We start from the raw sequence: 20,163 nt of genomic DNA, 5'->3' as shown, positions 1-20,163 counted from the left end.
GTCTCTACTAAAAATATAAAATTAGCCGGATGTGATGGCACGTGCCTGTAATCCCAGCTACTTGGGAGGCTGAAGCAAGAGAATTGCTTGAAACTGGGAGGTGGAGGTTGCAGTGAGCGGAGATTGTGCCATTGCACTCCAGCCTGGGCAACAAGAGCAAAACTCTGTCTCAAAAAAATAAAAAGAAAAAGAATTATAAGTGTTTTAAGTATAAACAAAACCTATCTTCACACAAAAGGCTTCTATTTGGATTACTGATTATAAATCAGGTATTCAAAAGATCCACTCATTAAAAATCTCTAAAAATGGAAGTTGATGGTTATATGTTTTCTACAACTAGGTCAGTTTAAAAATGTCAGTTTGGTTGGGCACGGTGGCTCACACCTGTAATTCCAGCATTTTGGGAGGCCGAGGCGGGTGAATCACTTGAGGTCAGGAGCTTGAGACCATCCTGGCCAATATGGTGAAACCCTGTCTCTACTAAAAATACAAAAATTAGCCAGGCGTGGTGGCGCGAGCCTGTAATCCCAGCTACTCGGGAGACTGAGGCAGGAGAATTGCTTGAATCCGGGAAGTGAAGGTTGTAGTGAACCGAGATCGCACTATTGCACTCCAGCCTGGGTGACAGAGACTCCATCTCAAAAAAAAAAAAAAAAGGTACGGATTCCTAACTTATCTGATGGGGCAACACGTCCATTTTATTTATAAGCTTTAAGAAAAATAAGATTTCAAGCACTGAGCAGTATCAGGTTTAGGAAGAAGGTGCTTCACACAAAAACTGCAAAAACCTTCATACATGAAGCAAGCAGGTAGAATGAAAAGTACACATTGGCTTTAAGTCACTCAGGCCTGGGTTCAAATCTCAGTTGTTCCCCCTTACTAGTTACATGATCCAGAACAAGTTATGTTACCCCATGAGACTGTCTATAAAATAAAACTGGAGTTGTCATGAGAGGTAACTAACACAGAAAGCACTAGTTCATTGCCTTCTTTTTTCCTTTTTTTTAATTACAAGATATCATCAAGCAATATTGCATTCTTATACAACCAACATCAATTCTCCTCCATTCATTCTTCCCATCTTCTTCCTAAATGATAACACTCAACGATTTCTGAACCCTGCAACCTTGCCCTAAGGGCTGTCACTTCAGGAATGACAAAGTGAAGGTAACATGCATGTGCTGTCTTTGTTCACTATTCCTAGATTCTAGCTGATGATTTTAAAAACTACCAGAGGCTTTTACGAATAATATGCTGAATTCAAAGGAAAAGATATTTAGTGCCAAAGTTAAAATGTACTGAAGTTCCTATAAGAAGATAACCAATTCCTGTTTTAAAAAGTATAGTGTGTTCCCTGGTAGCTACCCCACATTAAAATAAATAAATAAATAAATAAGATTTTGAAAATTATTATTACCCCAAGCTTTGGCATGTTGGATCGCTTCAGTCGACCTATCTTGGACCAGTGAGGAGCTTTGCACACATTAATTCTCTGCAGTAGAACTTCCAGTTCAAACCCATAAATATTATGACCCTAGTCAGAAAAAGAAGGCAGCTGATAACGTTATAACAAATGCAAATTAGAGGATTTATCTTCATAGGCACAGAATTTCTTTGCCCTTTCTTTTTCTAGTCTCTAATTGAAGACACCATGCACTTACCTCCGATTGGGGGTCCTTTCTTCTTCAGGAATTTATTCATCAGCAGCATTCATTAGCCTTGACATTAACAAGGCTGCTAAGCAGATTGCTGGAATAAACTTTATTTCATCCTAATTGATGCAAGGCTCATATGATGTATTTTAATTTGCAACTCATGCCTCACAGTCTCGGAGGCAAATGCAAATTTAATGTCCCATACTTTTCATGTGATCGGTAAAAGCTAAATTCAAATAATTCCATTTTGCTTCCTTAAAAACATAGAACCTGCCTGTGTTGTATGACAGTTTATGTAAGACTTCTTCAAAAGCTCAGGAACTGCATGTAGCTTCTTTTTTAAAAATTAAGTTCAAACACTACTGATTTAGACTCATAAGTGATATGCAACAAGATAAATATATAACACCACTAAATAGTTCAAATAAGAAACTTGTTAAAAACGAAGAAACTATATAGAGTAGAAACTATCTCAAAAATGCAACTAGATTTCATTTCCATAATTTCCAACATGTGAACATGATTCACTTGCCTATGTTTATCAAAACTTAGATGAAGTTTAAAATAATTCACATCAATAAATATACTTGTTATTAAACTTAATTAAAAATATATACCATTACTTAGAGTAGTCAAAATCACAGAAACAAAAATTAGAATGGTGGTTGCCAGGGGCTGAGGGAATGGGGAGTTAATGAGTACAGTGTTTCAGTTTTACAAGATGAAAAGAGTTACAGAGGTGGATGGTGGTGATGGTTGCATAACATTATGAGTGTAGTTAATACCATTGAACTGTATACTATAAAATGGTCAACATAGTTAATTTTATGTTATGTGTATTTTACCACTAGATATTTATAGTAGTTTTGCTTATTAAATTAGAAGACCTAAAGGCCTGGAGGAGGTCTCACTTCCAAATTATAATACCTAGAATCAGGGACCCAAATTCATGTCAGAATTCCATCTTACATCTAGATTTCTCACACGTAGACTTGGCTCTAACACTGGAAGCCAGACCAGGTTTCCCAGGCTTCATGGCATCTCCTTGGGGTCCAAGACACTGTTGTTTTTGGAGGCTGATTGAGGGCCTGGTGTTGAGACAGAATGTCACAGTACAACACTGTGGACAGAATCTTTTTGGAACTTTAAAGATAGGTCTTGAAATATCATAAGGGAAGTAGGTGCAGAGATATCGCTTCCAATCCACAGGAACTCAGGATGCTAGCCATACAGTAGCCAAATAAGGGTATCCAAGAGTAAAAATGAATGTAGGGAAGAATACGGCAAACACTTTTGCAAGACTTCAATGTACCCAAATTACCCATATCACATCCAAAATATAGGCATTTATAGCCTACATTCCTCTGAAAAAAAACAAAAATAATGATTGATCTATTAACCTAGAAAAAAGACAAATGAAGGAATTCCATATTCTATAAACTAGAAAGGCCAGAGGATATATAAAGCAAAATGTTGCTTTATGACTCTCAGGTATTGGGGCAAAAAATGGCTCAATTAATTATTAGCTCAAGCTGTCTAGTGGGGACATACTGGATCGTCAAGAGAAAAATCAATTCTGAGCCCTGAGTTTTCAAAGGAATATGTCATAGAGATCCACTGAACTCATAAAATTAAAATACTTAGTTTTATGACTTGCACTAAACTAAGGGAATTAATAAACTCCTGTGACCACCATATAACTACTAAGTCAAGATTTTGGCGATAACTCCGTTTGTACACATTTATTTACTTATGTGCTGGTCTCTAAGCATAAATAGCCAGACAATCCTTAACGTCAACACTAAGTCATGGGTTGCTTTTATACTAGAGAAAAAAAAAACTATCTTGCAGTGGGCTTGTTATTTTTTTCTCCTATTAGCAGCAATTCCCACCAGTCCACAGAATCATTTCACTCTGAAAAGATTATCTGCTGCTCAAAAGCACCAATAAAGTCACACTGAAAAGAACTAAGAAATGAAGAGCTTCCCCACAACATGATCAAACATCTACTCACCACAATGATATCAGGATCAATTTTGTGAACTTTTGCAAGGAAAAAACCTAGCAGTGTTCTTTCTGTTGCAGCAACCTCAACCTTCACATTCTGTTAGATAAAAACACACCAGTCACTGACGACTCTTTACTGTCAGCAAGTACTGTACGTTGGCTTCTTGTTCAACTATGGTAAGATTTCTTAGGGTTAAAAGACACCATTCATTTCAAAATTAAACGTAGCAATGAAATTCCTGATTCTAGGTTTCATAGTAATAATTGCAAAGTCTCTGAGGAGCTCATTCTAGTAATAAGCATGTGAATAAAGCAAAATTTTAAGCGCTGAGCAACATAAAATACAGAAATGTCCCTCCACAGCGACATGCTTGTGCATCTAGACACATTCAGAGCATATGAATCAGAGTACCTATCAAAAACATACTTTCCTACATAATCCCTGGTAGACTTCACTGTTTATGTATTTACTGGGCAAAGAAATTCCAAGGATTGTATAAAATAATTCCAAATGGTAAGATAAGAACTGATAAATAAGAAACTAGACTAAAAACAAACATATTTAAGAACTATAAGTGACTGGGTGCAGTGGCTCACACCTGTAATCCCAGCACTTTGGGAGACCGAGACAGGTGGATCACCTGAGGTCAGGAGTTCGAGACCAGCCTGACCAACACGGTGAAACCCTGTCTCTACTAAAAATATAAAATTAGCCGGATGTGATGGCACGTGCCTGTAATCCCAGCTACTTGGGAGGCTGAAGCAAGAGAATTGCTTGAAACTGGGAGGTGGAGGTTGCAGTGAGCGGAGATTGTGCCATTGCACTCCAGCCTGGGCAACAAGAGCAAAACTCTGTCTCAAAAAAATAAAAAGAAAAAGAATTATAAGTGTTTTAAGTATAAACAAAACCTATCTTCACACAAAAGGCTTCTATTTGGATTACTGATTATAAATCAGGTATTCAAAAGATCCACTCATTAAAAATCTCTAAAAATGGAAGTTGATGGTTATATGTTTTCTACAACTAGGTCAGTTTAAAAATGTCAGTTTGGTTGGGCACGGTGGCTCACACCTGTAATTCCAGCATTTTGGGAGGCCGAGGCGGGTGAATCACTTGAGGTCAGGAGCTTGAGACCATCCTGGCCAATATGGTGAAACCCTGTCTCTACTAAAAATACAAAAATTAGCCAGGCGTGGTGGCACGAGCCTGTAATCCCAGCTACTCAGGAGGCTGAGGCATGAGAATCCCTTGAACTAGGGAGTGGAGGCTGCAGTGAGCCAATATCACGCCACTGCACTCCAGCCTGGGCGACAAAGCGGGACTCTGTCTCAAAAAAAAAAAAAGTCGGTTTGACTGTAATGGAATTTTCCTAGGTCATTTTACTTGGTTGTGTAATTCACGGCACTTCACAAATAATAGCCTAATCTAATAGTACCTTCCAACTACTGGACTTCTGAAGCCAATTAAATAAAATAAGTAGAACCCGACGAAGTTGCTTACTTTTGCAAAGTGAGGACATTAAAAAAAAAACCTAAAAATGTATCAATATCATTACTTCGTAAAAGAAACTACAATCCATAAAAGAAAATTATTTTGATTGAATACACTTACCTTTGTGAAAAATTCACTACATTATACTGCTTCCCACTCCTCCCCATTTTATTAAGAACCCATGAAAACTTCTTCATGGAGCACACTGGAATTTAGAGATCACTGATCCATTTTGGCCAGCCCCATGTCAACTTTGTCAATACATGGCTTAACATCCACAGTATTTCCAATTTCATTTGTCTTCCCTCAAGCTGGGGAGGGACTCTATCCAACACCTTCCCAAAACAGTAATCATATGATCATGCATTTTAGAGAAGCGCCTAATTAAGCTATTGGAGGGGGGTTTGAGCCTATCCAACCACCAATACAGTACAGAATCCCATTATTTTTAGGTAGTAAAACATTTAAACATTGTTAAATAATGCTTCTAGGTGTATATGTCTAACACATTTTAATGGGTCGATGTCATAGTCCAATCTGGCAGGAATGAATCTAACAAAATGTGAAACAGCTTCTTTCTACTAGTCCATACCACCCCCCTTTTCTTTCTCTCTCCAAACAAACAGGTGCTTCATATAATGAACATTTTACCTTTTTCTCAATGACTTCTTTGAAAGCATATGGAAAAATACAGTCCTTTGGTTTAGACACAACTGTAAAAAGGAAAAAAAAAAGATTCCAACACCCATCTTAGTCTAATTTCAGGTAATCATATAGTACATGTTTCCAAACGAAACTGTCTCAAATATATTCCCCCCATCCCTAAAGAATTAGGAGGATCATCAAATACTTCTACTGGTCATGCTGATGACCTCAAAAGAATAGTCAAGCATAGAACCCTAAGTCCCTGCAGTTGTTAAAACTGCTTTGATGAAACATTTGCTACCTATCCAATGAAGTCAGAATGGAAGATTTTAGCAGTCTTCCTCAAAGGAAATCCCACCACCACCAATGCCCCAAACAGCAGTGGAGAAACTCAGTTCAACCTTCTCAAAAGGTAAAATTGACAAAAGCTTCCCCATTACACACTATAAGTTCCTTACCATACACAACAGCTATTCACATAGTGACGTACATAGAGGAAGTGAATAAATGCATGTTGAAATGAGCTCATGAAAAAAAAAAAAAAAAAGAAAAGAAAGAAATGAGCTCATGATTGCTCTCTTCTACATATTTTCCAGGCTATTCTCATCGTCATTTTGTTCCATGTGGTCCACCCACTTAAGGGGTAAAATTTTACAACAATCATACCTCACACTCCCTTCCCTGCATGTTTTAGTCCTACTTTCCTAATACCCAAGAAAACCAGACGAGAGGCTGGCCAAGTTAATCTCTGCTTCTGGGCTGAAAAAGATCCCAGGAAATATAATAGGTCAATGGTATTATTCCCTTTTTTAAAAAACAGCAAAATGCTTAGGTAACTGGCCAAGCTCTCAACATGGAATATATCATGGAATATAGTCTCCTCCTTGAGGACTGACTCATAAAACACACATGCAGAACTTCATGGAACTGTTTCATCCATTGAATTTTATGCATGGCACAACTCAACTCCAATTGATATTACTATAACTCCTCCCAAATAGGTAAATATTTGTTCCTTGGCATCTTGCCTCATCACACAGAAAACTTTGATCAAGCTTCTATGATAGGCTATTAGAATGACATCAGAAAATAGTTAAAGCCTATTTTGACCCAGGAAAAAACTACTCAACTTCAGTAGAGCAACCATTGAAACAAACAAAAAAAAGATATCAAATAGACTCCAGACTTCTGCTCCTAGAAAAAAAAAATGAACCAGCTGAATAGGAGGCAACCAACCCAATAAAACTTAGTTTCCACGGCAAAAACAAAAAACAAAACAAAACAAAATGCTCTTTAACAATATGCACTATTCTTGAAAACAATTTTTGAAAAACAAGTTACTGATGCAATTGCTGGAAAAAAAAATAAGGAAATTCAAATCAAGCTGTTAGTAAACCAGCTTAAAAAAAATACATACCACAGAAGTGTGACTGAAAGGGAGGCTTTGGGGCTGCTTTGTCCAATGCAAAACTGTGATGGACCAAAGCTGCCACAGCAATAATCTGCAAAGAAAGGAGGAAAAAACCCACTTACCAGACTGCTACTATATATTCTGCATTCTCACCAAAACCACCAAGAATATTTAAAGATACACATTTAAATACATACGAAAACTTTGGCCAGGCGTGGTGGTTCATCCCTGTAATTCCAGCACTCTGAGAGGCTAATGCAGGTGGACCACTTGAGGTCACAAGTTCGAGACCAGCCTGGCCAACATGGTAAAACTCCATCTCTACTTAAAATACAAAACTTAGCTGGGCATGGTGGCGTGTACCTGTAATCCCAGCTACTCAGGAGACTGAGGCAGGAGAATCACTTGAACCCAAGAGGCAGAGGTTGCAGCGAACTGGGATCATGCCACTGCACTCCAGCCTGGGTGACAGAGTGAGACTCTGTCTCAAAAAATAATAAATACTTTAAACTTATTATACAAATATGTAAACACATTAAAAAAGACAAAATAATAAAATAACTCCCATATAGCCATCATCCAGTTTCAATTATCAACTCATCTATAACCCTACCCACTTCCTTCCTTTCTCTAGATTATTTTGAAGCAAAACCCAAACCCATCACTTTATCTGGGAAGATTCAGCATCAATCTCTAAAACTGGTTTCTCAATCGTGGAGCTATTGACATCTTGGGCCAAATAATTCTTTGTTGTGGGGGCTGTCCTGTGCACTGTATGATGTCAGCAGCATCCCCAGCCATCTCCCTACTAGTTGCCAGTATTACCATCCCCAGATGCCCTGAATTGTGATAACCAAAAATGTCTCCAGACATTGTCAAATGTCCCCTTAGAGGCAAAATCTCACCCAGCTGACAACCACCACCACTCTGAAAGATAAGAAGTTTGAAAAATATAATCACAATTATCTCACCTAATACAAGAATAGTAATTTCTTAAAATCATCAATTATCCAGGCAGAATTTAAATTTTCATATTTTCCAATTATCTCAATTTTATTTACCACGTAAGGACCATACTTTGTAATGGTTGATATATAAAACTACAGATACAACCCTATCCCATCTGTCATTCCCCTGCAATTTGTTAAAGACACCAGGCTGTTTGTCCTAGAGAGTGCCCCATAGAATGGATTCCACTGCTTGTGTCCCAACAGCATCATTTAACTTGTTTTTCTGTCTCCACACTGCCTATAAATTCATAGTTAGGTCTAAAAGCTTGATCAAAATCAGGTTCAATTTTGGAGCAAGAATACTTCAGAGGTGCTGATTACTTCTATCAAAAGGCACAGGCACATAATGTCTGCTCATCTCTACCTTAGAGATATAAGTATCCACTGGTGATCACTTCCTAGATCCATTATTTCACTGGCAATTACAAAGTGGTACTATTCCATTTATCTTTCATTTATTAGCTGAAACCTTCTATGAAGAGAAACTTCCCCATATCAATTATTTGGTTGCTGAGGTATAGTATGTGTTCAGAAAAGTCAAAAAACTTATTCATTCAATCCCTTTATCAGTTTTCAAAATAATGAGTTGGTTCCCTAGCTTCCTTCAGAAGTGATCAATGTGGTGTCATTGCAGACAATATCATTATGAACTCATGGATCTGATGTGTTGCAATCTGTTAAACTTATTCTTACCCTCACATTGTCCCATCTTTGTTCAGTAGAAGACTCTTCAAGTTGATTCCTGAGTCCTTTTGACATATCTTCAGTAGATTTTAATACTGTCCTTGCTTTCTGGTATAAGATGTTCCAGACATCCTGGACACTTCCTTCCCTGAATCAGCCACTACTCCAGAGAGCCCAATTTCCTTTTATTAGAAAATGGGGCTGGGCACGGTGGCTCACGCTTGTAATCCCAGCACTTTGGGAGGCCAAGGTGGGTGGATCACTTAAGGTCAGGAGTTTGAGACCAGTCTGGCCAACATGGTGAAACTCCGTCTCTACTAAAAATACAAAAATTAGCTAGGCATGGTGGTGATGCATGCCTGTAATTCCAGCTACTCGGGAGGCTGAGGCAGGAGAATCACTTGAACCCGGGAGACAGAGGTTGCAGTGAGTGGAGATCACATCACTGCACTCCACTCCAGCCTAGGAAGAGAGCAAGACTCCGTCTCAAAAAAAAAAAGAAAATGGAAACTGGAAACCTCAATCTGGACACTAGAGGTGGATACTTTTTTAAAATTTTAACTAACTACTAATTAAACTTCTCCCAAACACTTAACTATGAACTATGGCCATCTAACGCATTAACTATTATTAAAAGATCACGTCAGGTGCAGTGGCTCACGCCTGTAATCCCAGCACTTTGGGAGGCTGGGGTGGGCAGATCACGTGAGGTCAGGGGTTCAAGACCAGCCTGGGCAACAAGGTGAAACTCCATCTCTACTAAAAATTAACCGGGTATAGTGGCCCACACCTGTAATCCCAGCTACTCGGGAGGCTGAGGCAGGAGAATCACTTAAACCTGGGAGGCAGAGGCCACAGTAAGCCGAGACTACGTCACTGCACTCCAGCCCAGACAACAGAGTGAGACTCTGTCTCAAAAAAAAAAAAAAAAATCAAATCACAAACTAAAAAAAAAAATCAGAGTGAAAATACTGACAAAATGCTGTTAAAGAAGATCCCTATTAATGTCAAAAGCGCTTAGGAAGTTAAAACATAACAACAAAAATAAATAAATAAATAAAGCATCAGTCACGACTGCATGTAATGTAGGTCCCAACCTCCTACTAGGACAACTGGCAATAAAAGAGAAAGAAGTAAGCATTTATCCTGTCTTTCCTCAATAAACCATTATGGCATAACCAAATAATACTGGCTAAAGAGAAAAATTTAATTTTATAGAAAAACTTAAAAACCATGGACAGAATTATAAAAAAACCACCATTTTACAGCTGCTAATAAAATAACTAATTCAGGCAAAAATGACTAATAAATGAAGCCATTAGCTCAGTGGTTCTCAACTGGGGGTAATTTTATACACACATACACATCCCCTGGCCTTGGGACATCTGATGATGTGTTTGTAGGCATTTTTTGGTTGTCACAACTAGAGGGGAGGAATGCTACTGGCATCTAGAAGGTAAAGACCAGGGACGCTGTTAAACATCCTACAATGCCCAGCACAGTACTCCACAAAAGAATTATCCGGCCCAAAATACACACAGTGTCAAGGTTAAAAAACCTTAGATGAAAAGCTGATGAAGAATTACAACAGTTCTCATTCATTCAGCTGCTAATCAGACACAGACTCGCTAATAGCAGGTTATTTTTTTCCATTGATCCCAGCCTTTATCAACTAATAGCAGCTTAACCAGACGTTGTGTCTTCTGATATGATGTAATATGAAGTACACTGCATCACCTATAAAGCATTTTGGCTAAAAAAGTTGAACCTGAATCTAATTTGATCCTTTAGAGCTCATTTATAGTATGCGGAAATATGAAGGATAAGGCTGGATCGGCACACTTTTTCTTTCAAGAGCCAGACAGTAAATATTTTAGGCTTTGCAGGCCATATGGTCAACGTTACTACTCAACTCTGCTGTCATAGTGCAAAAGCAGCTGTAGACATGGTGTCTTCCAATGAAACTTGACTTACACAAATAGGTAGCAGGTTGGATTTGGCTTACAGACAATTCATTGCCTGCCAACCCCTGGTATAGAGGAAAAGTCCAATGACACCACAACAAAGCAAATAAATAGAGAAAATGGGATATTCTACGAGACAACCAACAATGATTCTTTAATTTTTCAATGTTATTAAAAAAACTGGAGAGTGGGAGTGAGTTCTTCCTATTTAAAAGAAATTCAAGAGGCACAGAGATTAAACACCATCTGTGAATCTTATGTGAATCCTGATTCAAACAAACCAAGTGTTAAAAGGCATCTTGAGAGACGGAGTCATCTAAGTATGGACTGAGTATTTTAGATTATACCAAGGAGTCAGTGTTAATGTTATTAGGTGTGCTAAGGGTATTATATAAGAAATACCACATTTTGAGAGAAGCATACCAAAGTTTACAGGGAAAATGACACAATTGCTGAGACTAGCTTTAAAATACTTCAAGAAGACAAAAAATGGAGAGAAATAAACAAGTGTGACAAAATCTTGCTAACTGCTGAATATGAGTGATTGTTATGGGGAGTTCATTTTATTATTCTGTCTGTGTCCATTTGAAGTTCTCCTAAGTAAAAAATTTAATAGACAAAAATAAGTTCAGCAATCTAAGTCTTTAAGAAAGAACTCCAACACTAGACAAATTCAATTCATTCTCTATAATAAGAGTTTAGTAGTGAATTAGTATTCTTTCCCCTCCAAAAAGAACAACTTTCTCTTAAAGCAAAGCTCTGCAAGTTCAGGCAAGTATCGCATCTAAGGCATGGGTACAAAATCTGTCCCATTTTTTAAACCTCATTTTGATGGTTCTTTGCATTCTGCATTGTCTTCATGCTGAAAGCCATCACGACAAGCGGTGGAGGACTGACATCCTTAATTACATTCACCAGGTCTGGTTTCAAAGCCATTGCCTCAACTTTACACCAACTGATTGGCTGATTCAAGAGCTCTGAAAAAGAATAGATACAACAGATCAATAGCTATTTACTGAAAAAGAAAAACTACTATAATTAAGACATCTGTCATTAACTGGCATATTCTTCAACCCTGCCTTCTAATAAGAATGACATGTTATAACATCTAACTAAAAATAAGCCACATTACTGGGTTGTATGCAAATCCTCACGTGTGTGTACATATGTTCATTTTCCTGGGAAAGAGGTCTATAGCTTTCATCAGATTCTCCAAAGAATCCAGGACCCAAAATAGGTTTTAAAAAAACTGAAACACTGCCTTGGAGGAATCATGAAACATTTTTAAGACAAAGCAGACTATCATAGAAGCAATTACTGAAAAACATCAGGTAACAGGCCAAACATGCACTATCTATATTGAATAGCGATTCTCCTCCTTCAAAGGTCAGCAGTTCACTATGCAGAACAGCTGGGCCACATCAGCCAGGTCAGAAGTACATATGAATAACAGCATATTGAGGGATGCACCCCAAACTAAGGCCTCCCTCAGACTAAACTGCCAGGCATTACAGAGATAAGGTGATTCCAAATGTACTCCCTATACTCACTCAAGGAAAACTGAAGAAACAAACAGAAAAGGAAGTAGACACATTAAAATAAATAGATCAATTTCCTAACCTCCCTTTTAAAAACCACATCTATCAGCAATCTATTCAGCATTCTGAGCATATTTTTTTCCTTACGTGGACTTTTTACTTCAAGCCAACAAGGTCCTTTGATCTTTCTGTTCATCAAGAACAGTTCCAGGCTAGATGTGTTGGTCCCAAATACATGAGAAAAACTTTCTCCTTTCAAATCTTGAGGAAGCTGTGGCATTTCAGCCTGAAAAAGGCAAAAAAAAAAAAAAAAAATCTTTTTGTTTAAAACTATTACTTTGCATTTTCCAAAGTCTATATTTGAAATAAACAAAAGCCTCTCTATGAAGCACAGAAGAAACCCCTTTGATATATATGAAACGTAATTTGCCACAAATGAAATCCAAAACAATTCACAGTAGGAAACAAAACCAATTCACAATGACAAAATAATGCATCTTGATGACATCCATTAGAAGAAAAACAGGGCAAGAAGCTCCCCCAAAAGAGAATTTCTGTCCAGAGCTGTACATGCCTTACTGATAAACAATAGCCAAGTAAGTACCACTCCATTAGAATAATGAAAGCAATAGAGTGGAACCCACTGAAAATACTTTTCATCACCACTGTCAGAAATAGTTCTTAAGTTTTTCTTCTCTCGGAGGCAGAGGTAGGCGGATCACAAGGTCAGGAGATCGAGACCATCCTGGCTAACACAGTGAAACCCCGTCTCTACCAAAAATACAAAAAATTAGCCAGGCGTGGTGGTGGGTGCCTGTAGTCCCAACTACTCGGGAGGCTGAGACAGGAAAATGGTGTGAACCCAGGAGGCAGAGCTTGCAGTGAGCTGAGATTGTGCCACTGCACTCCAGCCTGGGTGACAGAGTGAGACTCTGTCTCAAAAAAAAAAAAAAAAAAAAAAGAGGTTAAGGTCCAGTTAATTAACATCCCATAGCAATGACCTTGCCTGTCACAGGACCAAGAGCAGCACTATAGCAATGCTACTGACACGCCTCTCTCACCTTTCCACTGCTCATAAGGGACACTTCAACAGACTAATGATGTCCAACTCCATCGTGTGGCATTCTTTCTACTTGACAAACAGTCGTGCTGTTTCACCTTATTTATTTAAAGATGCATACTCGAAAGCAGAGAAAGGCAGTGTAACCTGTAGTCTATATACTTAAATTAATTTTATCCATTTCAATTATTCATTACTATAAATCCACCTCATTGAACTGTGAGCTTGAGAAGCCCTACCAATACTTGTAATTGAAAGTCAGTTGAAAGTTCAAAAACAGAAAAATGTCATTCTCAAGCAAAACCCAGTAATTTTCTTTGTTTGACTTACCGAGTATTTAACTTCCAAGTACTCAGATTTTTCTGGGACATCAGGTATCTCAAAAGCATAGTTCTTTTCCACTGGCTGGGTAAGTAGATATTTTTAAAAATCCTTAAGACAAAAACTTTTCACAAACTAACCAGTTTTACACATACAATACATGCTCTTGTATTTAATCATCAAGAATTCTTATGGAACACAAAGGTAAATAAAGCCAAAAAGGTACCCTTTCCTCTTTCAATTGGAACTAAAACAACCAGTGTCAAAATGCTAAAAGGACTCATCTTAGACACTACAGAACTCAGAAATATTTGCATTCAAGAGGGGCAATAAAAGATTAAAATTTTTTACAATGTTAATGCATTAAATGATTTGCTACTATTTGATATTAAGCAACTCCATCTTGCTAGAATAATAATTAGCATTATAATTATAGTTTATATTTACTGAGTGTTGGCTATCTGGCAAGGACTATTCTAATCATCTAATATGAATTAATGAATTTAACCCTTTCGGGAACTGTTGAAATAGGGCCCTATTTCTCAGATGAAGAAACAGGCACAAAGAAGTCATTCAGCTGGGTACAGTGGCTCACGCCTGTAATCCCAGCACTTTGGGAGGCTGAGGCGGGCGGATCACTTGAGGTCAGGAATTCAAGACCAGCCTGGCCAACATGGTGAAACCCCATCTTTACTAAAAATACAAAAAAAAATTAGCTGAGCACTGTGGCATGTGCCTGTAATCCCAGCTACTCAGGAGGCTGAGGCAGGAGAACTGCTTAAACCAGGGAGGTGGAGGTTGCAGTGAGCCAAGATCGCACCACTGCACTCCAGCCTGGGCAACAGAGCAAGACTCCATCCAAAAAAAAAAAAAAAAGTCATTCGGCACTTGTCCAAGTTACACGCTATTAAGCAGTAGGGCTAGGACTTAAAGCACAAGTAGTCTGGCCTCAGCACCTATGCTCTTCACCAGTATATCACAATTGCTTCTAGAATTGTAAAGACTTGACCCATCAGCCACAATTCAAAACTCAAATAGTTAATAATGTTAGCTTTATCTTCAGTAACTCAATCCTCCCTGCAATCATTATTAATAGCTAGTATTTTGAGCAGGCTATAGCCCCCACAATTATGGCCAAAGGCATCAATATCTCACTAAAATCAGGACAATTTATCATAAGTAGCAAATGAACCAGAGATTTTCATTCTATCAGACTGTATCACAGTCCCTGATTTTTAAAAATAAAACCTTACTTAACTTTCTAACCAAAACACCTTGGCAACAACTAATACAAACAAGATCATAGCAGTTTCTTCTCCACTTGGGAGTGAGAGCACAAGACATGTTGCAAGCACCAGAGGCAATTAATTTGCTATGGATTATCTTTCTATTCAAACTAATAAACATTATTTTATAAGCAGTTTAAAGAGAAAGAAAAAATATTTTTGCAAATCTAATATACTGTTTTTACATTCATACCTATGAAATTTCCATTCAATAAATTATAGCCGCACAGAAGGCATTTTACACAAAGAAAATATACAATAACTATTTGCTAAATCAGAAAATAAACAACAAACAGAGCTGGAAAAAAACATCCCCAAATACAAACCTTAGACTTGAACTTCATAATTTTATATTTTGTTGCTATTTTCTCATCAAATTCCTCATAAATATCCTTCATTGAAACTGGAGTTCCTGTTTCTTTCCCCGTATTTAGATCAATTTTCTGTTATCCCAGAGAGGGGGACAGAGGGGAAAAAAGCATCTATACATAAATGATCTTCTCAACCACCAAAAACCCACGTCTATATCAATTTTCATCCTCACCCATTTAAACATTTAATAGCAGTCTTACAGATAAGTTCGAAGATACAAACAGACCCAAAAAATGTACTAAACCAAATGCCCAATTCCTCCCAATGGGATAATAAAAACAAATCAGTGATAAAGATGATCAAGTCTACAAAATGGATGAGTAAGTATTGTAAATCCTGACCAAGAGACTCCACAGTTCAACTGACATGGGGAGGGGCTGAGAGGGAAATGGGGATGTTAAGTCCCAATAAAAAAGGAGAAGCAGACCGAGCATGGTGGCTCACATCTGTAATCCCAGCCCTTTGGGAGGCTGAGGCAGGTGGGTCACTTGAGGTCAGGAGTTTGAGACCAGCCTGACCAACATGGTGAAACCCTGTCTCTACTAAAAATACAAAAATTAGCTCAGCGTGGTGGCAGGCACCTGTAATCCCAGCTACTCGGGAGGCTGAGGCAGAAAAACTATTTGAACCCAGAAGGCAGAGGTTGCAGTGAGCTGAGATTGTGCCATTGCACTCCAGCCTGGGCGACAGGACTAGGCTCCATCTCAAAAAAAAAAAAAAAAGGAAAAGCAAATAGAATTGAACTTGTTAATAAATGGCAATGGCGGGAATACCACTGCTGTCTATGCAGCAAAACCATGAAAACTGGGCCAAATGCCATGTCACATTTTAGAACCTTATAGTTCCAACCCTGATTATCATGGAAATGAGGAGTGAGGGAAAGAAAGCATTATATACTAAAACTCAGAAGCTTTTATACTCTAACAAGTTGAAAAACTGAGTTCTACTTTAATTTTTCTACTTTTCCCAACGTCTAATAGAATTGCTGACCATCAGTGGTCACTAAGCGAGCAGCAAGAAAGAAGCATCAGGATTGTAGAGAATTTGTAGCCCTATTGAAAGACAGAGAGCTGGCTGCAAAACACAGAATGTGTGGCAGATTCAACTATTGAGAACTAAAAGCTAATCACTAATGTTTACCATTTCACGGGGAAGGAAGTAAAGCGTTCGCTCGATATTTTTCACCATGACACAACAGCTCACATGGGTCTCAGCTGACTCAATCCAAACTTTGCCAAACAGAAATACCACACCTGAAATAAGTGAAAATCACGAGAAAAGAAACATTTCAATTTCACCTAATTAAAGGAGCAATATAGAGGCTCACTGAATGTGTCCACACATTTATACTTTCATGATAACTCATTTTGACAGCAAATATATCCATTTCCCACTCCCCAAGACCAGTTCTTTACTCAGTACTACACTAACACAATGGTACAATGTATGACCACTGAGAGGACAGGGGACAGAATGACTCTCTAACTTGGCATAAACACCTTCCCCACAACCAGGATTATACAGATTAAGAGAAAGAAAACAGGCCGAGCATGGTGGCTCATGCCTGTAATTCCAGCACTTTGGAAGGCCAAGGTGGGCGGATCGCTTGAGCTCAGGAGTTTGAGACTAGCCTGGTCAACACAGCAAAACCCTGTCTCAAAAAAAAAAAAAAAAGAGAAACAAACACAAGGATTTTTCAACAAATCTCATAATTAAGCCTCTTGTGACAACTTACAGATCTGAGAATATACTTATAATTTTTTAGCACTTGTATTTACCTATGAAAACCAATATTCATGTATCAGGATAACTAGTGCATCAGTGTTTTTCTATATGTAAAACTGTGTTTAGGAAAAACATAATTTACCTCATATTTCTTATTCCATATAATAATAAATATCTCACAATAAGGACTACTATTTCGCCTTTTCTACCTCACAGCTACTTAGGACGTCTAACTAGGTAGTGTTTAGAATGTTCCTTTCTATTCTATTTCAGTTTAACAAATGGTTTAGTAACCAAATCAGTAGATGCTCTCCTTTTGAGATCCCTAAGGAATGAATACCATAAAGTAAAACCATGCCCTTTAAGACATCAAATCACTGTTTATGAAAATTGGCCACGAAGAACAGACTGCAAACATTTGTTAGTCAACCCAGGAGATGGTCACTGTGCAAAATCCTGGGCTCCATGAATAATTAGACAGCAGTAATCAACAAAGCCACTCAACACAGCCACTTATCTGAGACACTAAGAAAATTCTGGCACATGCAAAGGCCAATTACCCCAGTTTCAAAGACTACTCATCAGTGACTCCTTTTGTCACACATCCTGGTAGAAATAAGACGATTTAAGAATTTTCATTTCTGCAGATGATTAAAATTCTTTTTTTAAATTATACTTTAAGGTCTAGGGTACATGTGCACAACGCACAGGTTTGTTACATATGTATACATGTGCCATGTTGGTGTGCTGCACCCATAGATGATTGAAATTCCTACAAGAGTTCTGAGACTTTCAGCTTAGGGGGGTAACAGGGAGGGTAGATGGGGAGGGAGAGGGAAGGAAGGACTATGGGAACATTAAAAAATAAAAAAATCACAGTAACTCAAAAAATTAAAAGTCATCCTCACAACAGTTAAAGATGGAAAAACAAAATGCCATGCAAAGAAAAATAAAGACCCTAATATTGGATTCAAAGATTCAAATAGCTCATTTTACAGTCAAACTAATATCACACTTCATGCAACACATTTGACACTGTTTATGCCTCATTTGCCACAAAAAAGATCATGGTAAACAAAGATTACATTCCCCCCAAAGTTACTAGCTGAAACCAGGTGCAGTCAGGATTATTCAACCTTGAAAAAGTCATAATGAAGACAGGATATCTCCCCATATGCAAAGAGTAAAATTCTTTTCATAATTATGGAGCATTCAGCAACAACTGACTTACTTAGAATCTGTTAGAAAGTGAGAAACAATAACAGGGTATTTTGGAGTGCTTCATTTTTATTAGCAGCATTGATTTCACCAAAGCTCAGTGATCATTACCTGCTATCACAATGAAAGTGTTCAACCCTCTGAGATTAAAGGAGTTTTTTTAAGCTATCTTATTTAACCCGTTGGCATCAATAACAGAGAAAGATGTGCCATAGGAGAGAACACAACTTGAGAAGTACCAGGGAACCAGAACAGCAGAGTGGACCGAGGGTGAGAAGCCCAAGCTTCTACCACTAAAGAGCTATTATATTTTTTGGAGCCTCAGTTTCTTAAGTGCATAACTAGACTAGCTGATCTCTGAGGCCTTCTCCAGCACCAGAAATTTCATTCTGCCTCAGCATTTGGATGACAGATCAATAACAAATTAGTATCTCTTTCAATTGCAAAATATTTTCCAATATTGGTTGAAAAAGCCCATCCATGACTATGTTCAGTACCAGGAACTCAACACTACCATATATCATAAACTGGTTGCTTTGCCAATATAGCTGTGCTTCAATGCTTCAATCTTCCAACACTTGTCACTACAGACCAGCACTAGTTGAAATAGATTTCTGTGATGATGGAATTGTTGTTTCTGAGCCATCCAATATGGTAGCTATTAGCCACAGTTGCTATTGAGCACCTGAAATGTGGCTAGTGACCGAGAAAATAAATGTTAATTTGTATTGCATTTTAATTTATTTAAATTTAAAGAGCTACAGGTGGTTGGTGGTTACCACAGCGGACAATGCAGCTCTAGATCCTTACCCTGCAAAACAATACTCTGTTTACTAAGAGTATTATCAACCAGTAAACAAAATGTAGAAATAACCAACTCATTTTCACATAAGAAAGAAGGTTGCTGCTTCTTAAGGTTCTAATCCGTGGCAACTGACGCTGGCAATATGAAGCTTTATGGGTGTATTTACTTCATGGGGTTGTGGGGGAGTGGGGAACCATTCACTTTTGTGTTACGCATTCTCATACCCCACAAAGCTACAAAGCTTTAAGATGTAAACTCAGTAATAGTAGCAAATACAACATTAGTCTCTGAAATTTTTCACCTGCATCTACAGGACTGTCAGTCACTGTGCAGTTTATTTCAACAACTATTTATTAAACACCTACTATGTGCAAGGCATTGTTGCTGGATGCTGGAAATAAAAGATCCCAGCCCTCCAGGAGCTTACAGGCTTTGTGGCAAAGAAAAACACAGACTCAGATCATTTCAAAATAATAGGACAAATGCTACAGTGGGAAAGCCTATGATGTAGTCACAAGGAGAAAGTGCTCCTAGACCCGTCTGGAAGTTTAGGTAAACTCCCAGGAGATAACATCTGGGCTGAATTTTAAAGAATGAGGGCATGTCAGATGAGGGCATTCCAATCAGACAAAAAATAATGAGTAAAGGAACACAGGTATAAAGAGTAGCAAAGTATATACAGAGAACTATTTCTAGGGAACAAAATTCATAGACAGCAGGCATCAGAAGCCTTGCTAAGGAGTTTGGACTTTATGTTGTAGGCAGTAGCCACCGAGGATTTTTTTTAATGAGGAAATGACGTGGTCAGAATTGCCCTTCTGATCAGTCCCTCTAGCAATGATATGGAGAACGATAGCTAAGAGATCAATTAGGAGGCTGGTGCAATTGTTTCAGTGGGCAAGAAGGGATTGGGGTAGCAGACATGAGGAGAAAGGGAAGGTAAGTTGTCCATTTTCGGCAGAGAAAACTA

General features: G+C 38.1%; 1 protein-coding gene across 1 annotated transcript in view; it reads right to left on the bottom strand.

Annotated features, from left to right (window-relative positions):
• POLA1 (polymerase (DNA directed), alpha 1, catalytic subunit) overlaps positions 1-20,163 on the bottom strand; it is a 322,128-nt gene that overhangs the window by 277,778 nt on the left and 24,187 nt on the right. The window contains exons 11-19 of the mRNA XM_011935154.1: positions 16,586-16,698; positions 15,400-15,516; positions 13,797-13,871; positions 12,554-12,692; positions 11,691-11,845; positions 7,217-7,301; positions 5,806-5,867; positions 3,670-3,759; positions 1,418-1,534 (exon numbers count right to left, since the gene is read on the bottom strand). Of these exons, the coding sequence (XP_011790544.1) occupies positions 1,418-1,534; positions 3,670-3,759; positions 5,806-5,867; positions 7,217-7,301; positions 11,691-11,845; positions 12,554-12,692; positions 13,797-13,871; positions 15,400-15,516; positions 16,586-16,698 (953 nt within the window). The remainder of the gene's footprint in view (positions 1-1,417; positions 1,535-3,669; positions 3,760-5,805; positions 5,868-7,216; positions 7,302-11,690; positions 11,846-12,553; positions 12,693-13,796; positions 13,872-15,399; positions 15,517-16,585; positions 16,699-20,163) is intronic.

The sequence above is a fragment of the Colobus angolensis genome, unplaced genomic scaffold (assembly GCF_000951035.1).
Source record: "Colobus angolensis palliatus isolate OR3802 unplaced genomic scaffold, Cang.pa_1.0 Scaffold140, whole genome shotgun sequence".
NCBI lineage: Eukaryota > Metazoa > Chordata > Mammalia > Primates > Cercopithecidae > Colobus > Colobus angolensis.
Note: the sequence above shows the minus strand (reverse complement) of the source record. Positions and strands in the feature narration are given on the sequence as shown.